General features: G+C 36.1%; 1 protein-coding gene across 5 annotated transcripts in view; it reads left to right on the forward strand.

The window, feature by feature from the left end:
* slc12a5a (solute carrier family 12 member 5a) overlaps positions 1-26,200 on the forward strand; it is a 178,882-nt gene that overhangs the window by 148,411 nt on the left and 4,271 nt on the right. For all 5 annotated transcript variants that reach the window (XR_013822569.1, XR_013822570.1, XM_079884091.1 and 2 more), the window contains exons 5-21: positions 6,525-6,579; positions 7,027-7,157; positions 10,892-11,139; positions 12,020-12,231; positions 14,360-14,527; positions 15,808-15,906; positions 16,960-17,017; positions 17,423-17,597; positions 17,669-17,787; positions 18,518-18,616; positions 18,703-18,822; positions 19,445-19,549; positions 20,289-20,457; positions 20,545-20,740; positions 23,402-23,571; positions 23,669-23,800; positions 25,845-25,952. Coding sequence is in view for 3 of the 5 variants with exons in the window: in XM_079884091.1 (XP_079740217.1) it covers positions 6,525-6,579; positions 7,027-7,157; positions 10,892-11,139; positions 12,020-12,231; positions 14,360-14,527; positions 15,808-15,906; positions 16,960-17,017; positions 17,423-17,597; positions 17,669-17,787; positions 18,518-18,616; positions 18,703-18,822; positions 19,445-19,549; positions 20,289-20,457; positions 20,545-20,740; positions 23,402-23,571; positions 23,669-23,800; positions 25,845-25,952 (2,364 nt within the window). In the remaining 2 variants the exon portion in view is untranslated. The remainder of the gene's footprint in view (positions 1-6,524; positions 6,580-7,026; positions 7,158-10,891; positions 11,140-12,019; positions 12,232-14,359; positions 14,528-15,807; positions 15,907-16,959; positions 17,018-17,422; positions 17,598-17,668; positions 17,788-18,517; positions 18,617-18,702; positions 18,823-19,444; positions 19,550-20,288; positions 20,458-20,544; positions 20,741-23,401; positions 23,572-23,668; positions 23,801-25,844; positions 25,953-26,200) is intronic.

The raw sequence follows: 26,200 nt of genomic DNA on the forward strand, positions 1-26,200 counted from the left end.
GGTTCTTTAATAAAGTTATTTTCCAGCTAAAGTTAGTTTAGATTGATTCGTTTCCGTCGCAACGATCATTTGTTATTAAATTAGGGGCCGCCAAGACGACACCATTCTCTCTACACAGACTTTAAACGCGAACCTGTGAGAAACGCTGATGGCGTTCACATGCGCATTAAGAACTGGTTCTATAGTTAAGTGCGTTTGAATATATGTGCGCAGGTTTGTTATTCCCTACAAACCAAGCCTAAACAAAGTACTGGTCTTTCCTTATACATTTTGATACAGAATTTTATTTTGTCACTTCGGGGTAGATACGCAAAACAAATTTTCCCGACAACGCTTTATCTGTAGTGGTAAAGGGATCCTCCATAGGGAGAGACTAGTTGGCACTTCAGCACTGCGTTGTCATCGGGTCCAGGCGAAGGTCCTTCATCAGATCTGGATACGGCCTGGATCCGGCAGGCTGCGGGAAAACCTCGGGATAAACAAAGACACGAAAATTAGTGTAGATGCCATTCTTCTTATGATGTAACGAGTACATCAGGATTTATGGGAAGTGTTCCCGGTTCCGGCTGACCTGATCTATGCAGCCTAACACTGAATTATAGAAGTCTATAATGTATTATGTGAATGCTAGGTCAAAGAGATGTGTCTTTAATCTGACTTTGAACTGACAGAGTGTGTCTGCTTCCCGGACAATGTTAGGAAGACTGTTCCAGAGTTTTGGTGCTAAATAGGAAAAGGATCTACCGCCAGCGGTCAATTTAGACATTCTAGGTATTATCAACTGGCCGGAATTTTGAGATCGCAATAGACGTGAAGGACTATAAAGTAGAAGGACTACTGTGGTCAGTGACCTTAAAATTATTATTTAATCAGACTGAAGAATTTTTTTAATCGAAAAATGGCATTTTTATTTCAGAAATTATAACTGGACACCATTTGCTGTATTAAACAAGCAAGGTGCTGAAGCATACTACTGTTTTATCTGCATTTATGGTTGTAATGCATCATGTTGCACATGCTATTAAGAAAATGGTAAGCAGCACTTGTTTTATCCCTATAAAGAAAGCAGCATCTACCAGTTTGGATCCATCAGGAAAACTTCTCCCACCATTTGAAAAGCTCTTCCGTCACTTGTTGGAGTTTAATCCACCAAACAGAGATTTCAGCAACATGATGCATCCATTTAAAGTGCCCTATTATGCTATTTTTAAAGTTTCCTAATGTTGTTTTGGAGTCTCCTACAACAGGTTTACATGCATCAAAGGTCAAAAAACTGTTTCATTTCCTCATAATATACATTTGCACATCACCACATTTTCAATGATTTTCAAACGACTCGTCAGATGAATCAATCTCTCTAAATCCTCCTTTCCGCGAGCTAACATGCTAATGTTTCGTCTTGACGTCACAACTAATCGGCTTATGACTCGTTTGAAAAAGTCGACTCTTTCTTTTGAAAGACAATAGCTTTATATACTGTGCACTTTCCGATTTAAAACTTTTCAGGATGTTTTCATTCACTTAGAGCTATGTAACACACCACATGAAAGGTCATTTTCAAAAATCAATAATAGGGGCCCTTTAAAAAGCACACAGGTGCTTTCAGACAAAAACACTGAAGCTAATAGCAGCTCGCCTAGATGTCATCCAGCAACAGGTGATGCTAAACAGAGAAGCTGCTGGGTTTTTAGGTCCATCAGAGTACACACTGTGTGTGCTGACATGAACAGTGTTTCCTGATGATGTCTAATAAGCTGACTGAAAGGCCATCTTTCTTTTCTGGTGTCTGTCTAGTTGCTCTGGTGACGTTTTAAGCCTTGTTTTGAAGGATTTGACTGCCTCAAGTATTTTTGAAGGACACAGAATAAGAAAGCACAGATAAAACTGACTATTAAAATTTGTTTGCATTGCTTTATTTTCATGATAATTAAGCACATTTGCTCCCAGTTGTCATCGCAGATGTCCAGATGTTTTACTTTTGAGGCTTTCCTATTATTATCAGGGCTCTCATTAGATTATCATGAAATGAAAGTAAAAAAAAAAAGTAAATGCTAGCATGATGTATACATATACATTACAAATGAAATAATATAATCACTATTTAAATAATTTAATCACAAATTAAATAATGCAGCCGCTATTATTTTCACAATTTTCTTACATTAAAGGGGCTTAATTTTCATTAAAATGTCAGTTCAAAACATCCTGATAGTCTTAAAATTAGGCTTTGTTTTTGTTATGCAAAACATAATTTATATAGTAATTAATTAGTTACTTTTTCATTTTAGTTTTATAAAATCTTTGCTTTTATTTTTATATTTTTAGTTTAATTAGTTTTAGGGCTGTCAAACGATTAATCGCGATTAATCGCATCCAAAATAAAAGTTTGTGTTTACATAATTTATGTCTGTGTACGGAGTATAATTATTTTCTATATATAAATACACACACATGCATATATATATTTAAGAAAATGTGTTATTTATATATAAAATATTTATATATAATATAAATTATATATAATATAAATATATATACACAGTATATACATGCACATATTTCTTAAATATATACATGCATGTGTGTGTATTTATATATAGAAAATAATTATACACCGTACACACACATGTATTATGTAAAAACAAACTTTTATTTTGGATGCGATTAATCGCGATTAATCGTTTGACAGCCCTAATTAGTTTATTTTTTTAGTAATTTTTTTTTTTGCCATTCTTATTATTTTTTATATTTCTAAGTTTTAATTTTATTATTAGTTCAGTTACAGTGATTTTAATTCTTCAGCTTATTTCAGTTCAGAATTTTTATTTAGTTGACATATTTCATCTAATATTTTATTGAATCTTTTTTTCAATGAACAAAATGTTTTTACTAGTTTCCGTTAATGATGATTCCTATTCTTTTGATTTTGGGGGGGTGCATTGGGACATGATTGCGTGAGATTCACTTGCTGAACTTGCTGAAAGGCATAAAAGCCAACAGGCCAAATGATGTGAAAAGCCACAGCCATCAGAGACACTCAAAGATAATGAAGGCCTTCCAGAATCCTTCAAAACGAGGTTAAAACGGCCTCTGAGATGTTCTGCAGGTGAGACTGTGTGTCTTGATGACTTTGGCCTGTCTTCATCTGATGCATCTCAATGACTTTCCAAGGAAAATGTGCATGTATGATTGATCTGCCCGTCTGCACCATCAGGGTGGTGTGAGCGTCACCTCAACATCCGCCTGTGCTTTTTGAATGAGTGTTTACATGCATCATATTTAGAAGTAGCGAGACGCTATCAGTGTCATCTGAAATTACCAGCTCATTGCCAGACGCCCATCGCTTGCTTTTCATTGCGTTCGGTCTCTCATGGCAACAGATGGAGAGGAGGAGAGAACGCTGCTTCTTTCATACATCACAGAGATGGAGACTGAAGACATTAGAAATGCAGTAATGAATCATTAAAGGACACAAACAACAGCATAGATCCACTTTCACGAAGTCGGCAGGCGCAGAAACATTGACAGGCGGATGACAGACAGCGCTTCGGTTATTTATGGGTTGAGACAGCTGGGAAAGATTCTGTTGAATAATCAGATTATTCATAGGAATATATTAATACATGAATATTAATTGTTTTCACTTGTGTGTGTGTGTGTGTTGTGCATTCAGTGATGTAGATGTAATTAAATCAACACTCAAATCAGAGACAACGAGAATTGGCCGAATTCTAAAGGAGCATGCACATCGTTCGCAGAGAAGTCAATCCCAGAATGCATTGCTCAAGCTCCAAAATGGCGGGCAAAGAAAGAGAAATGTTGATTATAAATATATCATTATGAGCTTGCGTGTTGCTTGAGATCAGATTTTTGTGCAAATGGAAGATGCACTTTTTCCCCTCCATTTACTGCAGTTCTGTCTCCTGAGCTTGGCTGTATTAAATTCAGTTTCTGATGTGTCATTTGATTATGTAAATTCATCCTCTCCAGGGGCCCAAATATCGCCGGCACTCTGTTGCTGAGTAACAGTGAGGAGACGCATACCTTGAATTAAGATACTTACTGACAAATAAATCATTTGAGCTTATGTATATAGCGTCCAAAAGTTTGGGCTCAGTAAGATTTCTTTCTCTTTGTTTGTGGAGGGGGATGAGAAATAAATACTTTTATATTTATTCAAAGATGCATCAAATTAATCAAAAGTGACAGTTAATATTTTATAATGTTACAAAAGATTTCTATTTAATATAAATGCTAATTGTCATATCAGAATGATTTCTGAAGGATCATGTGACACTGAAGACTGGAGTAATGATGCTGAAAATTCAGCTTTGTCATCACACTATTCTATTTGTATTCACTGTTATTTCCTCTAAATCTTTGGGTTGGTGTCATGATATCTGTTTCGGTATTATTGGCTCACTCCGCTGAAGGCAGATGGCGTGATTGGCTGGGAAAACTGGTTCAAACAGCCGGTGCCCTGCATCGTCCAATCAGAAGCTGCAACCAGCATGTGATTAGCATATGGAGTTCTGATATGAAGAGTGTTTCTGAATTGCCATTGGACTTGTGTTTGTGTGGGTGGAAATGGACCAGATCTCACATGAGTCTCGGTGAAGAAAAAAGAAAACTGCTGATTATACACTGATTAAAGCCTAATGAACTGCAGTTACTATCGAAAAATGTTGAATGTTTCATTCAAGTATCAACTTTGTCTCAAATTAATTTAGAGAAATACAAAAATTAGAGCATTATTGGTATACGAGTAAAGAGCTATGAATGAATGTGAAGAGCAGCTCGGATCAGTGCCGTATGTTCGCACTTTCAATAAAACAATCAGCCACGAGACACCATGTGTGTTATAGTGATTTTAAAATGGTTCAATGGTGTTTTCAGGCAAATAATGATGAGCAGGTTCATCTGAAAACGATTCTTCCACATAGCAATTGAAGTAATCTCTCTCTCTCTCTCTCTCTCTCTCTCTCTCTCTCTCTCTCTCTCTCTCTCTCTCTCTCTCTCTCTCTCTCTCTCTATCGATTCAAACACTCATTGTTTCTGTCTGTGTGTTCTGTCACTTTCTAAAGAAGCATCAGGGTCCTGCTGTTTTCCTCTCAGTCTGACAGCATCAGCTCGTACCCTTTTCTTCCAAAATAGACACATTTGCATTTTTGGAGACAGTTCGGTGCTGATTTAAAGACGGCTTTAATCTCCAGGACGTTTTACAATTGCAGCGCAGCGTAGAGGAGACAGAAGAGGTTTCAAACGAGATCAGATTTATTCTGGTACTTTCAGTTCTACTAAATTGCTTTAATCAAGGTGATCTGACACAACTATCCATCAATACTATACACCTTCCTCCTTTTCACAGAAGACTATCTATCTATCTATCTATCTATCTATCTATCTATCTATCTATCTATCTATCTATCTATCTATCTATCTATAGTCTGTCTGTCTGTCTATCTGTCTGTCTGTCTATCTGTCTATCTATCTATCTATCTATCTATCTATAGTCTGTCTGTCTGTCTGTCTGTCTGTCTGTCTGTCTGTCTGTCTGTCTGTCTGTCTATCTGTCTATCTATCTATCTGTCTATCTGTCTATCTGTCTATCTATCTATCTATCTATAGTCTGTCTGTCTGTCTGTCTGTCTATCTATCTATCTTTAGTCTTTCTGTCTGTCTATCTATCTATCATCTATATATATCTGTCTGTCATCTATCTATCTATCTATCTATCTATCTATCTATCTATCTATCTATCTATCTATCTATATATCTATCTATAGTCTTTCTGTCTGTCTATCATCTATATATCTGTCTATCATCTATCTATCTATCTATCTATCTATCTATCTATCTATCTATCTATAGTCTGTCTATCTATCTGTCTATCTATTTATCTATCATCTATATATATATCTGTCTGTCATCTATCTATTTATCTATCTATCTATATATAGTCTGTCTATCATCTTTCTATCATCTATCTATCTATCATCTATATATATCTGTCTATCATCTATCTATCTATCTATCTATCTATCTATCTATCTATCTATCTATCTATCTATCTATAGTCTGTCTATCTGTCATTCTATCTTATTCCATAATAATAAATTACAGTTCAGAGATGTTGATTAACCAAGGATTCATCAAACTGAGTCAAACGATTTACTTCTGTGAGTCTTTTTGAATGATTCACTTAACAGAACCAGTTCATAGGAATCATTTGCTCATGAATCAGAATGTTTGTTTGTTTTTACAGGTGAGGACACTATCCTGAGGTCACTTTTTTACACAATCTCAAAATGTATTAATAATCAGATCACATCATACTGAATCGTGTCCAAATTTCAGAAATTATGTTGCATTGCATCATTTTGTTGTATCAGAATCATATACTTGTTGGTGTTTGGTGTTGTTGTTACACTGATGAAACATCCTGGCGTTATTGTTCTTTTCAATCTGTTTTAATGTCAACTAACCAACAGTGCTTTTCTGTTCTTCTGTGTGTTTTATTCTAGACGATGCTCACTGCTATCTCCATGAGTGCCATCGCCACAAACGGCGTAGTGCCAGGTAAGCGAGCTCCTGCTCGAGCTTAACATGTGCATGTGGGTCGCCTTGGAAACAGGAAGCGGTCACCGTAGCAACAACAACTCCGAGCAATGACCAGACAGCAAAATCCTCAAAGCTATATTTATGTATTCATAACTCGATGAGCGTGGCCTGTCCTAATGACCCCCTTGATCTCATCTCTTGTTTGGAGGAGAGCAGAGGTGAGGTGAAATTGCCAGGTTTGGTTCCCCATCCGATGTTCATCAGCGATAGGCTGCTATTATCCCTATAGTGCTAAAAGCCTCTCGATAAGCATGCTTAATATTTCCCAAGAAACAGGAAGTTGTAATTGTTGGTTGTATTGAGCTATTTTTCAGAGCTGTCAACACCAGAATGCTTTGTTAATATCCTATAATATCGTTTCCTAAGTGGGTTTTTTGTTTGTGATCATGCATCTGTTTTTAACAGCTGGCGGCTCCTACTACATGATCTCTCGTTCTCTGGGCCCTGAGTTTGGTGGAGCGGTGGGAATCTGCTTCTACTTGGGCACCACCTACGCTGGAGCCATGTACATCCTGGGCTGCATCGAGATCCTGCTGGTGTGTTTTATGAGTCTGTGTCTTAAAGAGGACATATTATGTCCATTTACAAAGTCTTGTTTTTGGGCTAGAACAGATTTTCATGCTTTAATGTTCATTATTCTCCACTGTTGCAGCTCCTCTCTTCCCAGTCTGTCAGTAATGCTCTGTTTAGTTGCTGTCTCTATGAAGCCCCTCCTTCTGAAAAGCACACTGCGCTCTGATTGGTCGACTGGAGCAGTGCGTTGTGATTGGTCAAGCGCTTTGAGCATGTTTGGGAAATGTCCCGCCCCTTACCATAACCGCCAGTTTAACACACTACTGACTAACTCAACCAGGCCCCGCCCCTTTATTCTGCGTATGAATTGGGCAGGAATTATTTAAAGGGATAGTTCACCCAAAAATGAATGAGAAATATTCTGTTATCATTTACTCACCCTCATGTCGTTCCAAACCTATAAGACTTTCATTCATTTTCAGAACACAAATGAAGATCTTTTTGATGAAATCTGAGAGATTTCTGTCCCTCCATTGACAGCTGCGCAACTACCACTTTGACGCTTCAAAAAGTTCATAAAGAGATTGTAAAACTAATCCATATGAATTGAGCGGTTTAGTCCAAATTTTCTGAAGAGATTTGATCGCTTTATATGATGAACAGATTGAATTTAGGCTTTTATTCACATATAAACATTGACCAGCGAACATGAACAGAAGCTCAAGCGAACCTGCTTGACGCGCGAGAACAAACCTCATTGGTTCTTGCTGAAGCTCAAACGTGATGCGTAACACGAGAATGAACCTCATTGGTCCTCGCATGTCAAGCGAACATGCTTGAGTTTCCGTTCACCACAACTGATGTGTGAGTTGATCAATGTTTAAATGTGAATAAAAGCCTGAATTCAATCTGTTCATCATATAAAGCGATCGAGTCTCTTCTGAAAATGAAAATCAATTCATATGGATTAGTTTTACAATCTCTTTATGAACTTTTTGAAGCGTCAAAGTGAAAGTTGCGTAGCTGTGTTGTAAACAGCAACATTACACACTAAAGAAAGTTGAATATGAAAAAGCATTTGAAAGACTTAATATAAAGCATTGTTGTATGGACTACAGTGATGCTTTTTGGAAGCTCGTCCACCATTCACTATATTATTTTGTGCAGCCTGGACATTCTGCTAAACTTCTCCTTTTTAACGGCATGAGAGAAATAAAGTCGTATGCATTCGGAATGACATGAGGCACAATTGTATCAGGAAACAATTTTATAATAAGTGCCTTTTATACTTTAAATCAACCAATGAATTACACGCACAGGATTGTGGGATATCATTGGCAGCAAAAGACCAGATGAAGACATCTTAGTAGTCAGGAAGTTTTGCAAACACTCAAATCATAATTTTTTTTTTACGTTGATTTTATTGGTTGTTGTTCATCACTCTTTCGTTTTATCTCTCTATCTCTCATCCTGCTTTCCCTCCCTCCTCTTCGAGCGAGTAATTAAGTAATTATGCAGACTCTGCGTTTAATTGCTCCGCTGATGAGCGCTAGCGTGTCCTCGGAGCCTCGCTGGCCTCGTGTTTTAACACACGTGTTCTCGGCTGCTCGTGGATCTTCTTTCGCATTACTCGTCGGGGGCTCGAGTCTATCTCACTTCTGGGTTAATTCTCTCTTCCAGAGGAACATCGGCTTAGCTCCCATTGTCCGTGGAAAATCTTCTCCATGCTTGAGATCCGCGGGTCCACGGCGTGCTGATTCAAGAGTGTTTTATCCAGACTTCGGTTCAGAAGGACATAAAGCCGAATAAAGCTGTATTCTGTAACCCGGCAGATATTATTGAAATGAACAGGTCACCATAGAGACTAGCTGAACAACAGTGTGTGTGTGTGTGTGTGTGTGTGTGTGTATTTCATCAATTTAACAAAGCTTATTTGCTGTGCCGTCACTTCCTACATGCAGATAACGCAGTCTGTAAAGAGAATCCACAAGGGACACAATCTCTGTTGACAAAAAAAAGATAAAATAAAAATGTTTCATTTAATTGTAAAATGAATCACAGATTATTCTGAAACATAATTTTTTTTACATAATAAGTAACATAAAAACATAATTTTGCATAATAATTATTACATAATTATTGCAAATCTGTCAAAATCATGTCCGGGTCATATTTCCTCCCAAAAAAGAGTGATTTATGAAATATATTCTATAATTATATATAATTATATATTTATGCTAATAAATATATATTCTTGTTTAACTGTTGATATGGTGTGTATAATGTGTGTTTCTAAAACTCTAAATATAATATATTATTAGGGCTGTCAAACGATTAATCGCGATTAATCGCATCCAAAATAAAAGTTTGTGTTTACATAATACATGTGTGTGTATATGGAGTATAATTATTTTCTATATATAAATACACACACATGCATATATATTTAAGAAAAATGTGTTATTTATATGTAAAATATTTATATATAATATAAATTATATATAAATATATATACACAGTATATACATGCAAATATTTCTTAAATATATACATGCATGTGTGTGTATTTATATATAGAAAATAATTATACACCATACACACACATATATTATGTAAAAACAAACTTTTATTTTGGATGCGATGAATTGCGATTAATCGTTTGACAGCCCTATATATTATTTAATATATTGTTTTAACAAACAAAGGCTGTTAAACTCCAGTTTTCCAGTAGTGTCCCTGCATTTATTAAATGGCAAAAAAATCATATTATGTCATGACAATTGACATTGGCATATTTTCCCCCTCACATTTTTTCTGTAAGCAAAATGCAGTTAAATATAAATCTTTCTTTTTGGGGGACCCGAGATTTCGTAAAATCCTCAATAATTACTCATTTGTATCCTTCTTATAAGGGTAAACGTATGAAATAGTTTAATGAACAATGCAATATATTGTGCTTAGAGGCGTGAAACAGAGCATATGCACCCAAAAGTTTACGGCTTTAAATATAATTTAGGTCAGGCCTCTAATAAGGACTAATGGCGGGCCATTTGCAGTATTAATTCCACGCTTGACTAGTTCAATTAGCGCTTGTAGAACTGAACTCACGCTAGTCTGTTTTACCGCCTGTGTCGTCGTGAATCTCTCTCATCTCTCTTTCTTTTGTCCCTCTTTGTCTGTTTGCTATTCTTTGAATCTTTTTAGATTTATTTTGTTTAACCTTTACCATCATTTAAACCTTTTTTATCATTTGTACACTCATTTTCTGACCTTTAACCTTCCCCAGTCTTGTTTCTGTATTATATTTGACTGTTCAGTTTCTGTTGTAAACATTAGCTTTATAAAATAAGCTATTAAGTCTTCATCATCGATTTTGTCATAAAGATAGATGTCAAACATTTTCCATTTGGTTACTGTTATGTTGACTGGAATGAAGATGCTCTGAACCAGTTTTGTTAGGAAAAACTAGAGGAAAACCGATACATGAAATTATTTATAATGGCATACGGCGCATATGGCATGGTTCAGATGTTATTAGCTGAAAAATACATGACGTTTCATTTTTTGGTGCTTCAGGCTAAAATCCCTAGTAAAACACCCGTGTATCATTTAGAATGTTTTTATGGGTAATTTATTCTGAGAGAGGCAGTTTAATGAAACGATGAACATAAGATTAAGAAAAAGTAAGATTAAGTCCATAAAGTGAGGAAAGTTGTTTTCAAGTATCTGATTACTTTCTCTCCTCCTCCTATCTCAGGTGTACATTGTCCCACAAGGGGCGATCTTTAAGATGGAGGGCCTGGAGGGAGCCGAGGCCGAGGCCGCCATGCTGAACAACATGCGTGTTTACGGGACACTCGTGCTGAGCTTCATGGCCCTGGTGGTGTTTGTGGGAGTGAAGTACGTGAACAAGCTGGCGCTCGTCTTCCTCGCCTGTGTCATCTGTTCGATCCTCGCCGTCTACGCTGGAGTGATCAAGACCGCCTTCGAGCCTCCCATCTTCCCGTATGTGATATTACAGTCATATCAGGGCCAAACTTATGCCAGAAACAGCAGTGTTATTCTACTTGTATTATAGTTTTATTCATATTTTGAATTAGCGTTTTTTTAGCTTTCATGTTAATTTTAGATTATTTTTTATTAAATGTGTATTCGTTTTGTTATTTAGAGTTAATTTATTTTTATTTCAGTTTTAGTTTTAGTATTTATTTATTTCCAGTTCATAATTTTAGTGTTTCAACTGTTTTAGTTTATTGCCCAGGCAACATTTAAAATTTTTAGTTGAAGTTTTTCAGCTAATATTTATATTTTAGTTTATTAAAAGAAATGTTTTTCATAGTTTTAGTTTTAGGTAACAATAATAACCCTGGTGCACTGTAAAAAGGAAAAAAGAAAAAATATATATATATTAGGGCTGTCAAACGATTAATCGCGATTAATCGCATCCAAAATAAAAGTTTGTGTTTACATAATATATGTGTGTGTATGGAGTATAATTATTTTCTATATATAAATACACACACATGCATATATATTTAAGAAAAATGTGTTATTTATATATAACATATTTATATATAATATAAATTATATATAATATAAATATATATACACAGTATATACATGCAAATATTTCTTAAATATATACATGCATGTGTGTGTATTTATATATAGAAAATAATTATACACCGTACACACACATATATTATGTAAAAACAAACTTTTATTTAAAGTTATAAATTAGGATTATTGGAGTATGTTTTACAAAAAAAATACTATTTCAGTATTTCTACTTCAGAATTTCACGTTTGTCTTTCTTTGAATTGAGCAATTTCTGTGTGAAAAGTTTATTTATTTTAAGATTGAAATCTGTAATTGATTTCCACAGTGTGTGTGTGCTGGGGAACCGGACTCTGGTTTGGAAAGGTTTCGATGTGTGTGCGAAGGTCATCGAGAGAGAAAACGTCACGGTCACCACCAAACTCTGGCGGCTTTTCTGCGACTCCGAGTTCTTGAACGCGACCTGCGACAGCTATTTCTCCAGTAACAACATCACGGAAATACAGGGCATCCCAGGAGTTATGAGTGGCACCCTGCGTGGTAAATACACACACAAAATGACATCATCACAACACACTCATGTCATCATAACCGTGCACAAAGAACGGCACACTGTATTGATACAAATACTTTAGCTAAAAAAAGTTAACACTTGTTCAAAACAATCACTTTAGCAAAGTTTGTACTACTTTCTGTTTATTCTGATAAATAAAATAATTAATTTTGTATAATTAATACACTCACCTAAAGGATTATTAGGAACACCTGTTCAATTTCTCATTAATGCAATTATCTAATCAACCAATCACATGGCAGTTGCTTCAATGCATGTAGGGGTGTGGTCCTGGTCAAGACAATCTCCTGAACTCCAAACTGAATGTCAGAATGGGAAAGAAAGGTGATTTAAGCAATTTTGAGCGTGGCATGGTTGTTGGTGCCAGACGGGCCGGTCTGAGTATTTCACAATCTGCTCAGTTACTGGGATTTTCACGCACAACCATTTCTAGGGTTTACAAAGAATGCTGTGAAAAGGGAAAAGCATCCAGTATGCGGCAGTCCTGTGGGCGAAAATGCCTTGTTGATGCTAGAGGTCAGAGGAGAATGGGCCGACTGATTCGAGCTGATAGAAGAGCAACTTTGACTGAAATAACCACTCGTTACAACCGAGGTATGCAGCAAAGCATTTGTGAAGCCACAACACGCACAACCTTGAGGCGGATGGGCTACAAGAGCAGAAGACCCCACCGGGTACCACTCATCTCCACTACAAATAGGAAAAAGAGGCTACAATTTGCACGAGCTCACCAAAATTGGACAGTTGAAGACTGGAAAAATGTTGCCTGGTCTGATGAGTCTCGATTTCTGTTGAGACATTCAGATGGTAGAGTCAGAATTTGGCGTAAACAGAATGAGAACATGGATCCATCATGCCTTGTTACCACTGTGCAGGCTGGTGGTGGTGGTGTAATGGTGTGGGGGATGTTTTCTTGGCACACTTTAGGCCCCTTAGTGCCAATTGGGCATCGTTTAAATGCCACGGCCTACCTGAGCATTGTTTCTGACCATGTCCATCCCTTTATGACCACCATGTACCCATCCTCTGATGACTACTTCCAGCAGGATAATGCACCATGTCACAAAGCTCGAATCATTTCAAATTGGTTTCTTGAACATGACAATGAGTTCACTGTACTAAAATGGCCCCCACAGTCACCAGATCTCAACCCAATAGAGCATCTTTGGGATGTGGTGGAACGGGAGCTTCGTGCCCTGGATGTGCATCCCACAAATCTCCATCAACTGCAAGATGCTATCCTATCAATATGGGCCAACATTTCTAAAGAATGCTTTCAGCACCTTGTTGAATCAATGCCACGTAGAATTAAGGCAGTTCTGAAGGCGAAAGGCGGTCAAACACAGTATTAGTATGGTGTTCCTAATAATCCTTTAGGTGAGTGTATACTGTAATATACAATATACTGTCATTAAAATATGTTTATATAAAAATATCTTTTAAAAATACAGAAATAAAATTATTTTAAAAAGTAAAGATTCTGAAAGCATTGAAGGAGATTCCATAATAATTTAATATAGATTTACAGTAGTGACCATAAATTATATTTTATTATATACAATTAATACCAATATATTTTTAGATATAACGGTTTTGTTATAAATATGGTCATTATCTGTAAGGTGGACACCCAACTTCATATATGATATTTTCCATCTGAATCTAACCATGTCATGTCAACAAACGGGAAAGTCAGACGGCTGTTTATTATCATGTTAATTATTACTTTAATATTTTTATATATTTTTCTGTTGTTGAAAATTTTTTGCTTTATTTACCTTGAAAATCATTAAGAAGACCTTTGTCTCAAAATATACTTAATCATTTTAGCGATTTTTCATTTGCTACTTTTGCTAATTTAAAAAAAAACATCAAATATAAGATCAAATTTTTACAGAATCAAATTAGATAGGATATTAAATAAAGGATATTAAAATAAAATGTCTTACTTTTTCAACTACAGTGTATGCTAACCATCACTATTATTATTGCTGATATCCAGGGTTAGTGGTTTGAATAAGCCCCTAATACTAATGATGAAAAAAAGATCTCATATTCTCTCTCTTTGTTTTGCTTTCTCCTTTTTTCATCCAGATAACCTGTTTGGGAATTACATGGATAAGGGTCAGTTCATTGAGAAGGTGGGAATAACGGCTGTGGTGGATCCCGATTCCGTCCCGACCAACACTAACCGGTACGTGCTGGCGGACGTCACCTCCTTCTTTACCATGCTGGTGGGCATCTACTTCCCCTCCGTGACAGGTTAGTCTTCTCCACAGTCGGATCTCATCCGTCATTTATGATTATGAAAATTAACCTTGTAGATCTGAATTTGCAAGAATGTCCGGCAACACTTTCCAATAAGGTTCCATTGGTTAACATTGGTTTACTGCATGAGTTAACATGAGCTAACAATGAAAAATACTTCTGAAGCATTTATTAAAGGTGCTCTAAGCGATGTTGGGTGACGCCACTTCTTGTTGACGTTCGAAGTATTGTCAAACAAAACGGAGGCTAGCTCGACCCTCCCTCCTCCTCATCCCGTCCCCTCCCCCTCCCCCCGTGCTTCCTGAAACAGTCATGAACCATTTAGAAAAACCAAACTGGATTTACCACCTGTCCAGCAGAAACAGAGCCATCTGAATGTCGGATTGGAAGCCCTTCTGCCGGCGGAGTTCTCGCCACCTTTTGAACGCTTTTTCTGTGTAAATTCGGGACTTCTCTTTCCTTCTCCTTTTCCCTATTCTTTGTTATTTGTTCATTGGAACGTTGTCTCTTTAGTCGTGTGTCGGCCATATCAAAATTCTCAAGAATATAAAATTTTAACGTTATTCGTTGTCTAGGACATCTCTCCTCTAGCTAACTTCCCTCTTCATGCTTCTCCCCCCACTCCCCCCCTCATGTGCACGCGCACTAACCCCCCCACCCCCAAATCACTCTTGTCGGTTATTGGCTGGAACACTGTTTGTTATGTTTCGTGGTCCAGGCTGGGCCAGTTTGTTTATCTTGCTGTTTGTGGAGCCTGGGATGTCCACAGAGACTGCGCTTTTTTACAGTGTGTTCAGGGGACAGGCAGCTAGCAGATAGTGAGGAGATGTTTGCTGGATGTGACAAAAAATGTTTTGGCCTAAAAAACGCGTGACATCGCTTAGAGCACCTTTAATCTTAATTCATATTAATTTCAACATTTACTAATACATTATTAAAATCAAAAGTTGGATCTGTTAATTTTATTTAATGAACCTGTGCTAACTTGAACTGACAATGAACAGCTGTATTTTTATTAACTAACATTAACAGAGATTAATAAATACTGTAACAAATGTATTGCTCATTGTTTCTTAATGCATTAACTAATGATAACTAATAATTTTGCCTTATTGTAAAGTGTTACTGTAATACGAAAAGTCAGAGTTTGGATTTGCTACATTTTAGAATACAAGTCAAATCATCAAAATAACACAAATAGGAGTTTGGGGAATTACTGTGTATACGGTAGTAAGCAAAACATTGTACTGTATGATCTGCCTTGTTTTGAACAGGTATCATGGCTGGATCAAACCGATCTGGTGATTTGCAGGATGCCCAGAAGTCCATTCCCATCGGCACCATCCTGGCCATCACCACCACCTCCATCATCTGTATCTTCTCATACAGCAACACACACATATACAGCGCTCCACCTGGTGGACACAGTCTGATATCACACCCTCCTGCAGAACAGTTTACGAGACACTGTCCGGCCCAAAAAAGTCCCCCTGTAGTCAATAATTTTATCCATTAAAACTCATCTTTGATCACCAAAATTACATATTTAAATGTTTTTTCCTTGAAAAAATGTCTTCATGCCTTAAAAATGTAACTCGACACCCTTGCCTCATTTAGTATGTGCGGTTCTATGAATATGTAAATGAGCCCCGCCTCCACTCACTCACTCAGCTCAGAGATCCACTGGTTGACGATCACACGTTGATCTGATTGGTTACAAGGTAGTTTGTGACGTCAGAAACACCAGCGATTTCAAAGCGTGTTTTAAGTTCTCTGCAGTTTTAAGGAGAAAATACTCAGCAATGGTGTCGACTTATGAATTTACACATGGCTTGTCTTAAAGCATATTAAAAACACCACATAGACACATAAACAACATTAAAAGCTGGATTTTCACCACAGAGGGACTATAAGAGTCTATGATTGGCTTATTATTGCAGTGATTATTATGTTTCTAGCATGTTATATGTTTGGTAACAGTTCTTCTAACCATAACTGATGGAGTGTGTAGCTTTTCATTACTTAAACAATCATAGGAAGACACATCATGGCCATATTCCAGGATGACAATGTCAAAATTCATCAAATATTTATGCACCTCTTGATGGAAATAAATGTTGTGATGTTATTTCCAGCAAGAGGTGCATCAGTTATTGTCAATGCAAGAGTCCAGCACTCTGTAAAGTCTCCTCCAGCACATCCCAAAGACTTTCAATGAATTTAAGGTCTGGACTCATTCATGTGTGAAAATGATTCTTCATGCTCCTCCCAACCATTCTTTCACACTCTGAGCCTGATGAATCTTAGCATTGTCCTCCTGGAATATGGCCATGATGTGTTTATAAACACACAAAACAAGCTGATAAGAGTTCATATTTGTCCAAAACGCAAATCTTCTCCAGATGTTCTTTAACCGAAGTATCCAGACATGTCCAGCGTGGTGCTGTTCGGCTCCTGCATCGAGGGAACGGTGCTGAGGGATAAGTATGTCATTCACACTCTGCTTAACTTATAAATATGTCATGTGATTTAGTGCATGAGAAGATACAGGCAGGGTAAGATTGTGTAATGCTCTTAAAAGTCGGCTGCATTTATCTGATCAAAAATGCAGGGAAATCTGTAATATTATGAAATATTATTTTGATTTAAAATGTTTTCTATGTGAGTATATAGAAAGATGTCATTTATTCCTGTGATCAGCATCATTACTCCAGTCTTCAGTGTCACATGACCCTTCAGAAATCATTCTGATATGATGATTTGCTGCTCAGGAAATATGGATTCTTTGATGAACAGGATGTTCAAAAGAACAGCATTTCTTTGAAATAGAATCTTTTGTCACATTATAAATGTCACTGTTGATCAATTGGATTGCTGACTGCATCTCAGGTTTGGTGAGGCCGTCAGGGGTAATCTGGTGATCGGGACACTGGCGTGGCCTTCGCCCTGGGTCATCGTCATCGGCTCCTTCTTCTCCACCTGTGGCGCAGGTCTTCAGAGCCTGACGGGCGCTCCTCGTCTCCTGCAGGCCATCGCACGGGACGGCATCGTGCCGTTCCTCAGGGTGAGCAGACACACTGAGTCACATTCACATTACAGATTATTGCCTTGTGTTTATCTGCGTGTGTGTTGCAGGTGTTCGGCCACGGAAAAGCAAACGGGGAGCCGACCTGGGCACTGCTCCTGACCGCTTGTATCTGTGAGAGTGGGATTCTCATCGCTTCCCTGGATAACGTCGCTCCGATCCTCTCCATGTAAGAGGCGTCACGCTCACGAACAAACATGCGCTGGAAAATACAGCCGAAACCAGAAAGTGTTTGCACACTTGAGTCATGTTTAAAACTTCTGAATATCAATGCATTAGATAAAAAAAAAAAAATAAAAAAAAAAGACATTAAAATATAGTGTAACCTAAATTCGTTTTTATCATCTAAGAAATAAAATAAGATATAAATATCAGATAAAAAATTAAAATGTTTTTAGAAATGTTGGCGCTGCAAATAACTAACATGACTGAAACTGGAATAAAATCAAATTAAAGCTAAATAGCATAAATTATAATAAAAAGTGACAGAGGCGCTTAACAAAATTACTGAAACAAACTAAAATTTAAAATAAAAATTTAAAAGATAATTCAAAATGTTAATAAATACTATAATAGTAGTACCCAAATAATACAAAAATAACAATATTTCAGCTTTATTTCAAATAACATTAACAAAACGTCATTTTAATAGTTTAAGGTTTAGTTATTGTGAAAAATAAATATCAATATGATCCACTAAACACAAACAAACAAGCAAACAACACTGACTGTCTTTGTTTCAGCACTGCATATGTTTTATTTAGCTACTTTTTTTAAAAAATAAATGATATTTAGTTCAATATTCTCATAGACAGACATTTTAAGACGTCAAACACTTGTTGACACCACTGTACTTGATCTGCTTGTGTTCACTGACATGATCCTGGTGGTTTCTGCAGGTTCTTCCTCATGTGCTACATGTTTGTGAATCTGGCCTGCGCTGTTCAAACTCTTCTCAGAACGCCCAACTGGAGACCACGATTCAAGTTCTACCACTGGTGAGCTTCAGACCGCCACGTCTTTCTGTTTACTGTGGCTTTACTTGTGTTTGTACTCTAACATTTGCCTTCCTGTTCTCCGACAGGACTCTTTCCTTCCTCGGCATGAGTCTTTGTCTCTCGCTCATGTTCATCTGTTCTTGGTACTACGCCATCGTTGCCATGGTGATCGCCAGCTGTATCTACAAGTATATCGAGTTCCGAGGGTAAGTGGATCGTGACCCGGAGTCGGGGGAAAACCAAGACGATGGATTAGAGTTGAGTTTTAGGCGTTTGACCTGTCAGGATTTGTAGATCCCTCATAATCCGCCCGGCCAAGAACAGCTGAAATCCGCTCCGGGATTTGATTAGTTTGATGCCTTTCCTTTGGAAACACTTCTAGAGTCAAGCCGGACAGTGACCCGAGTCTGTCGCCGGAAATTAAAGAGGAGGGGCAAATTGGCGTCAGGATTATGGAGTCTGAGGCTGTTCCTCGCAATGGAATACTTACTGCATTCTGCACTGTACACTTAAAAACAGAACAATGCACATTTTAAACAGTATGCATATGTCGTATTATAGAAATGTGAAATTTTTGCAGTCAAAAAATGTATCAAAATACAAGGTTAAATTGAGTGGATTGCATTGTGGGATACAGTACCCAGTTGCAGGGTGCTCTGATGTACAATGCACATGTTGCCAAATGTACGAGGTCAAAAATTTGCATGTTACGCACAGTGTAAATATGCACAATATACTGCAGATATAGTAAGAGTAGTGTGTGTGTGTGTGTGTGTGTGTGTGTGTGTGTGTGTGTGTGTGTGTGTGTGTGTGTGTGTGTGTTTACAGGGCGGAAAAGGAATGGGGTGATGGAATCAGAGGTCTGTCTCTCAGTGCGGCTCGCTTCGCCCTCATGAGGTTGGAAGAGGGACCACCACACACCAAGAACTGGAGGCGAGTGCATAAATATTTGTAGATTTATATTAATAGATTTATATTTACATATATGTATTCCTATGCATATATTTAGGCATATATTTTTATTTATATATTTAGACTAATATATTTAAATTGTGTTTGTGTGTATATATATATATATATATATATATATATATATATACCGGTATATATAAAATCAGTTAATCACAATTAATGGAATCTAACATAAAAATTTGTTTATATAATATATGTGTGTGTTTATATATATTTTATATATATTTATAAAATTCATATGTTATTTTTTAAATGATATTTTATTATTAATTATAAATTATATATTTAGATTAATAGATTTATAGTTATATAATTATGTTATTCTTACAATAAAGATACATTTATGCATATTCACATAAGTATATTTTAAATATACTTAAATATACATGTTTGTTAAATTTCAGTAATTATTTAATTATATCATTCAGTTATACTATTCTCTATATGTCCGTATACATATATTTATAAATATAAATAGTTAAATTAAATAGTTAAACAATTAAATATGAATAGTTATATTAAAGTTACAGTTATATATACAGTATGCATGCTACATTTTAAGTTCAGTTGTTATTTTAATTATTTTATTGATGTTATTGCACACAATTGATCTTTTTTAAAATTTTGACCACAATTCAAGACTTTTTCTAGTTATTCTTGATCAGTGACGGAGTTCTCTCCTTCCTCTCGATCTCCACAGACCTCAGATATTAGTCCTGGTCAGCATGGACTCTGAGCTGCACGTGGATCAGCCTCGTCTGCTGTCTCTGACCAGTCAGCTGAAGGCTGGGAAGGGTCTGACCATCGTGGGCGCAGCGCTGGAGGGAACTTACCTGGACAACCTTCCTCAGGGGCAGCAGGTCGAACAGGTGACACACACACTTTCACTGAGGCATCTACCCGGACACCACAGGCATGTTAGAATCAGGGTTAATGTTGTTTCTGCCATCTCACAGTCTCTGAGGAAGCTGATGGAGACGGAGAAGGTGAAGGGTTTCTGTCAGGTTGTTATCTCCTCCAACAAGAGGGACGCCACATCACACTTGGTCCAGGCCGGAGGGTTGGGTGGTCTTCAACACAACACCGTTCTGGCCAGCTGGCCACGCAACTGGAAGCAGGCCGAGGATCATCAGAGCTGGAGAAACTTCATTGGTGAGGGGCAGAAGCACCATTTCCTGTGAATTAATTATAAAAAATATATAAATGCAATATTATAGTTAATTCAATTAAATATAATATGTTTATACAATATAATCAAGCACCCACACTGAAAAAAATGATTTGTTGAAATTAATTTAAAAAATGCATTCAATTTATTTTATCTACATTTTAACAAATGCATTAAGTTGAACTAAAATGTATTAAGTTCAACTTAATGCATTTGTTTAAATGTAGATAAAATCAATTGAATGCAACCCCTTACGATAAAAAAATTGATTCATTTCAACAAATAATTTTTTCCAGTGCAATAAAGCATAATTTCTTCCTATTGCAAGGAAGAATCACACATGACATGTCTTTGATTGCTCAATCGTTTATCTTAGGGTGTGTTCACACTCGGCATGTTTGGTTGGATTAAAACGAACCCTGGTGCGATTGCTCTGTTAGTGCGGTTCAGTTGAATAAGTGTGAACGCTGCGATCCGAACCCTGGTGTACTAAACAAGCTGAAAAGATGAGTCTCGCTCCGCTTCCAAACAACTCTGGTGCGGTTCGAATGAAATATGAACACAACACGGACCAGAGACATGTAAACAAACCAAAAACAGGACATGATGCCACAAGATGTGACACTAAAAAGGACAGAATGCTGAAATATACCTGTTTTTTCTCATCATAGTGGCGATGTTTCCCATCACAGTTCAGTACAGGCATCAGAACCGCGTCTCCTCACTGCAGATCTGTGTGTGTGTGTGTGTGTGTGTGTGTGTGTGTGTGTGTGTGTGTGTGTGTGTGTGTGTGTGTGTGACGGAGGGATTCCTGGCGCTGTTTTGACTCCTTTACACACTTTATAAGCTCTTCATGAGTTCTCAGCTGGTCAGAATACCATCATATGTAGCTACGCACATACAACTAGCGCATTTATCCCAGAACACAGCATAGTTTTAGATGTTCGCGAAATATACATCAAAAAAAGCCGACCAATCAGGTTGTGAACATATCCCTATGCCTTCAGGTTCAGTGTTCAAAATGCCAATGTGAACGCTAAGCGGACCAGGACTAAATGTTTTTGTTGTTGTTGTTGTTTTGTTTTTTCTGGAACTAAGCGAACCGAACTACCAGTGTGAACACACCCTAAAACATCAATACAATTAAAAGGATAGTAAATGCCGACTTTGGAAATAGAGATGTTTCTCCTTATAAAAAGAATCCAGTAATCAGCAAAGACTGGAGTTCTTCTCAATCTGTGCTCAAGATTTGCCAAGATAACAAAGTCTGCAATCAAAAGTCAGAGATCTGAATATGAACTCAAATCATCTGTTACTGTATGACAGCTATTGACTCATTTGTGTCTATTTGTATTCTTCCTAAACTATCAAAGGAAACACATCTGAGACAAAGTTGACAGATAAATCATATCTGAGCAGTATAATTTTTCTGGCTTTGTGAGATTGAATGTACTCATCTGGAATCAGTGTATACGACTTTAGCTCACTGGTATGCGCTGTGGCAGCTGTGTTAAATTCATTACATCATATGTGTAAGTGCGAGTGTGTTCAGTGTTATTGCAATTAAACTGTGAGACCAGACAGAGCAGGTGCAGCTTCACGTCTGACACCACAGATGAGTGACGCTTTCATTTGGAAGAGATCCGAAAATACTTACAGAAGTAGTGTGCTGCTGAATACAAGTGTTAGAAGAGCTGTTTCATTATCAGATGATTTATTTCAGGTGTTGAACATTTTACTAAAGATTCAGCCAGAAAATTAAATATACATTTTAAAAAAAATATTTATTGTATCATATTTATTTACATTGTATTATTTACATATGCTATATTTTATTTTTAAGTACAGTTATTATTTTAATTGTTATTCAGTTATTCTTACAATATACATATATTTATAAATATAAACATATTTATATTTATATATTTGTATTTTGTATATTTTAAATAAATATACAAATGTTTGTTACAAGTGCAATTATTATTTTTATTATTTTATTCAGTTATATTATTCTTTATATCTTAGTATACATTTATAAATAGTTAGATTTATAAAAATATATTACATAGATTTCATATTATTATTAATATTAAATTGATTTATATGTACATATATTTAGTTATATTTACAATTATAATAGTTATTCTTTCAAAGGTAAGTCAATGAAAAATTATCATAATTGTATTGTCAAAATTGTATAAAAAAAAACAATTAACAGTTTTTACTTTCTTTAAAAATATCTCTTAGGTTTATTGAAGGGCTTATTGCAATTAATCTTTTTTTTTTTTTTTTTAAATGTATCACCATTAAAGAACTTTTCTGTTTACTCTTGATCAATGATGGAAAATTAGTCTGCATATCCATTGAATTAAATACAATTTCATACATTTCATTAAATATATTATAATTCATAATATTACTTTTTTTTATAATAAGTGCTTAATTTTCTGTTTGTATTTGGAACTTCGCAGACATAAAAACGAAAGCTCAGATTATGCATAACAAATGAATAAGTCTGACATCAGAGCAAAAACATCTTCAAATGAATGAAATATATAAATGAAAAACAAAAGACTCAAATCAGTAAAAAAAAAATGATATATGCTCAAGTGTCAATAATAAATATAAAAGTGTCTTCATTACAGAGTTGGTAAGGGAAACCACCGCTGCCAGTAAAGCCCTGCTGGTGCCCAAGAACATCTCGGCCTTCCCATCGAACGGAGAGCGTTTCACAGAGGGTCACATCGACGTCTGGTGGATCGTTCATGATGGAGGCATGCTAATGCTGCTACCCTTCCTCCTCCGCCAGCACAAGGTCTCTTCTTTTCATCAGAATCATGATCATATCATACAGCGGTTGTTTGCAGCTCACATGGTGACCGTTGTTGACATCTGTGGATGATGTTCTGTAGGTTTGGAGGAAGTGCAAGATGCGCATCTTCACTGTGGCCCAGATGGACGACAACAGCATCCAGATGAAGAAAGATCTGACAACCTTCCTGTATCACCTGCGCATCGACGCCGCAGTGGAAGTGGTGGAGATGGTAATCAATGGCATTCTGCGATATCGCATAAAAAACACTAGATAGAGACCAAGATGTGCTTAAATTAAAAAAATGAGCATAAAAAATAAGACGATGTGTATGGAAGCTTGTTTCTGCCACTGCCACTTTTATCTCACAATTCTTTTTCTCGAAATTGCTTGTTATAAAGTAAGAATTGCGAGATATAAACTAGCAATTGAGAGAAAAAAGTAAGAATAGCGAGATATAAACTCACAATTGCGAGAAAAAAGTAAGAATTGCGAGATATAAACTCGCAATTGCAAGAAAAAAGTAAGAATCGTGAGATATAACACAATTACGAGAAAAAAGTAAGAATAGCGAGATATAAACTCGCAATTACAAGAAAAAGTAAGAATTGCGAGATATAAACTCACAATTACAAGAAAAAGTAAGAATTGCGAGATGTAAACTCACAATTATGAGAATAAAGTAAGAATAGCGAGATATACTCTCGCAATTACGAGAAAAGTAAGAATTGCGAGATATAAACTCACAATTACAAGAAAAAGTAAGAATTGTGAGATATAAACTCGCAATTGCAAGAAAAAGTAAGAATAGTGAGATATAAACTCGTAATTGCGAGAAAAAAGTAAGAATTGCGAGATATAAACTCACAATTACGAGAAAAAAGTAATAGCGAGATATAAACTCGCAATTGCGAGAAAAAAGTCAGAATTGCAAGATATAAACTCGCAATTGCGAGAAAAAAGTAAGAATTGCTAGATATAAACTCACAATTGCGAGAAAAAAGTAAGAATTGCGAGATATAAACTCACAATTGCGAGAAAAAAGTAAGAATTGCGAGATATAAACTCAAAATTGCGAGAAAAAAGTAAGAATTGCGAGATATAAACTCGCAATTGCAAGAAAAAAGTAAGAATGGTGAGATATAACTCACAATTACGAGAAAAAAGTAAGAATAGCGAGATATAAACTCGCAATTACGAGAAAAAGTAAGAATTGCAAGATATAAACTCACAATTACAAGAAAAAGTAAGAATTGCGAGATGTAAACTCACAATTACGAGAAAAAGTAAGAATTGTGAGATATAAACTCGCAATTACTAGAAAAAGTAAGAATTGCAAGATATAAACTCACAATTACAAGAAAAAGTAAGAATTGCGAGATATAAACTCATAATTGCGAGAAAAAAGTCAGAATTGCAAGATATAAACTCGCAATTGTGAGAAAAAAGTAAGAATTGCGAGATATAAACTCACAATTGCGAGAAAAAAGTAAGAATTGCGAGATAAACTCGCAATTGCAAGAAAAAAGTAAGAATGGTGAGATATAACTCACAATTACGAGAAAAAAGTAAGAATAGCGAGATATAAACTCGCAATTACGAGAAAAAGTAAGAATTGCAAGATATAAACTCACAATTACGAGAAAAAGTAAGAATTGTGAGATATAAACTCGCAATTACTAGAAAAAGTAAGAATTGCAAGATATAAACTCACAATTACAAGAAAAAGTAAGAATTGCGAGATATAAACTCGTAATTGCGAGAAAAAAGTAAGAATTGCGAGATATAAACTCACAATTACGAGAAAAAAGTAAGAATAGCGAGATATAAACTCGCAATTGCGAGAAAAAAGTCAGAATTGCAAGATATAAACTCGCAATTGCGAGAAAAAAGTCAGAATTGTGGGATATAAACTCGCAATTGCAAGAAAAAAGTCAGAATTGCAAGATATAAACTCACAATTGCGAGAAAAAAGTCAGAATTGCGAGATATAAACTCACAATTGCGAGAAAAAAGTAAGAATTGTGGGATATAAACTCGCAATTGCAAGAAAAAAGTCAAAATTTCGAGATATAAACTTGCAGTTGTGAGAAAAAGTAAGAACTGCAAGATATAAACTCACAATTACGAGAAAAAAGTAAGAATTGCGAGATATAAACTCATAATTGCAAGAAAAATAGGTCAGCTATTCCTTTATGAACTGTAGACTATGTTTTCCTTCTGTACAGTTTTATGAGTAACTCTATTGAGTGCTATTATTGCATCTCTCTCCTCAGCATGACAGTGATATCTCAGCGTACACGTATGAGAAAACCCTGGTGATGGAGCAGCGATCTCAGATCCTGAAGCAGATCAACCTCACCAAGACTGAGCGGGAACGTGAGGTAGACGTCCATCCTCAACATTTCACCCATGATCGCTTGTAACAGCAAACCATATTTTATTCTATGCACAATTTCATTTAGACCAAGGATTCCTAAACATTTTCTTGTCAATCTTTGACCTAAATTATTTACTTGAAGTCCTCCTGAGATTTTTAAGCTAATATTTTAATAATTTAACAACACATGTTTACGGTTCTCTGATGACGGTTAATGGTCACATGACATACAGGTACACAAAATATTTAATC

This window comes from Squalius cephalus (assembly GCF_949319135.1).
Source record: "Squalius cephalus genome assembly, chromosome: 10".
Taxonomy (NCBI): domain Eukaryota; kingdom Metazoa; phylum Chordata; class Actinopteri; order Cypriniformes; family Leuciscidae; genus Squalius; species Squalius cephalus.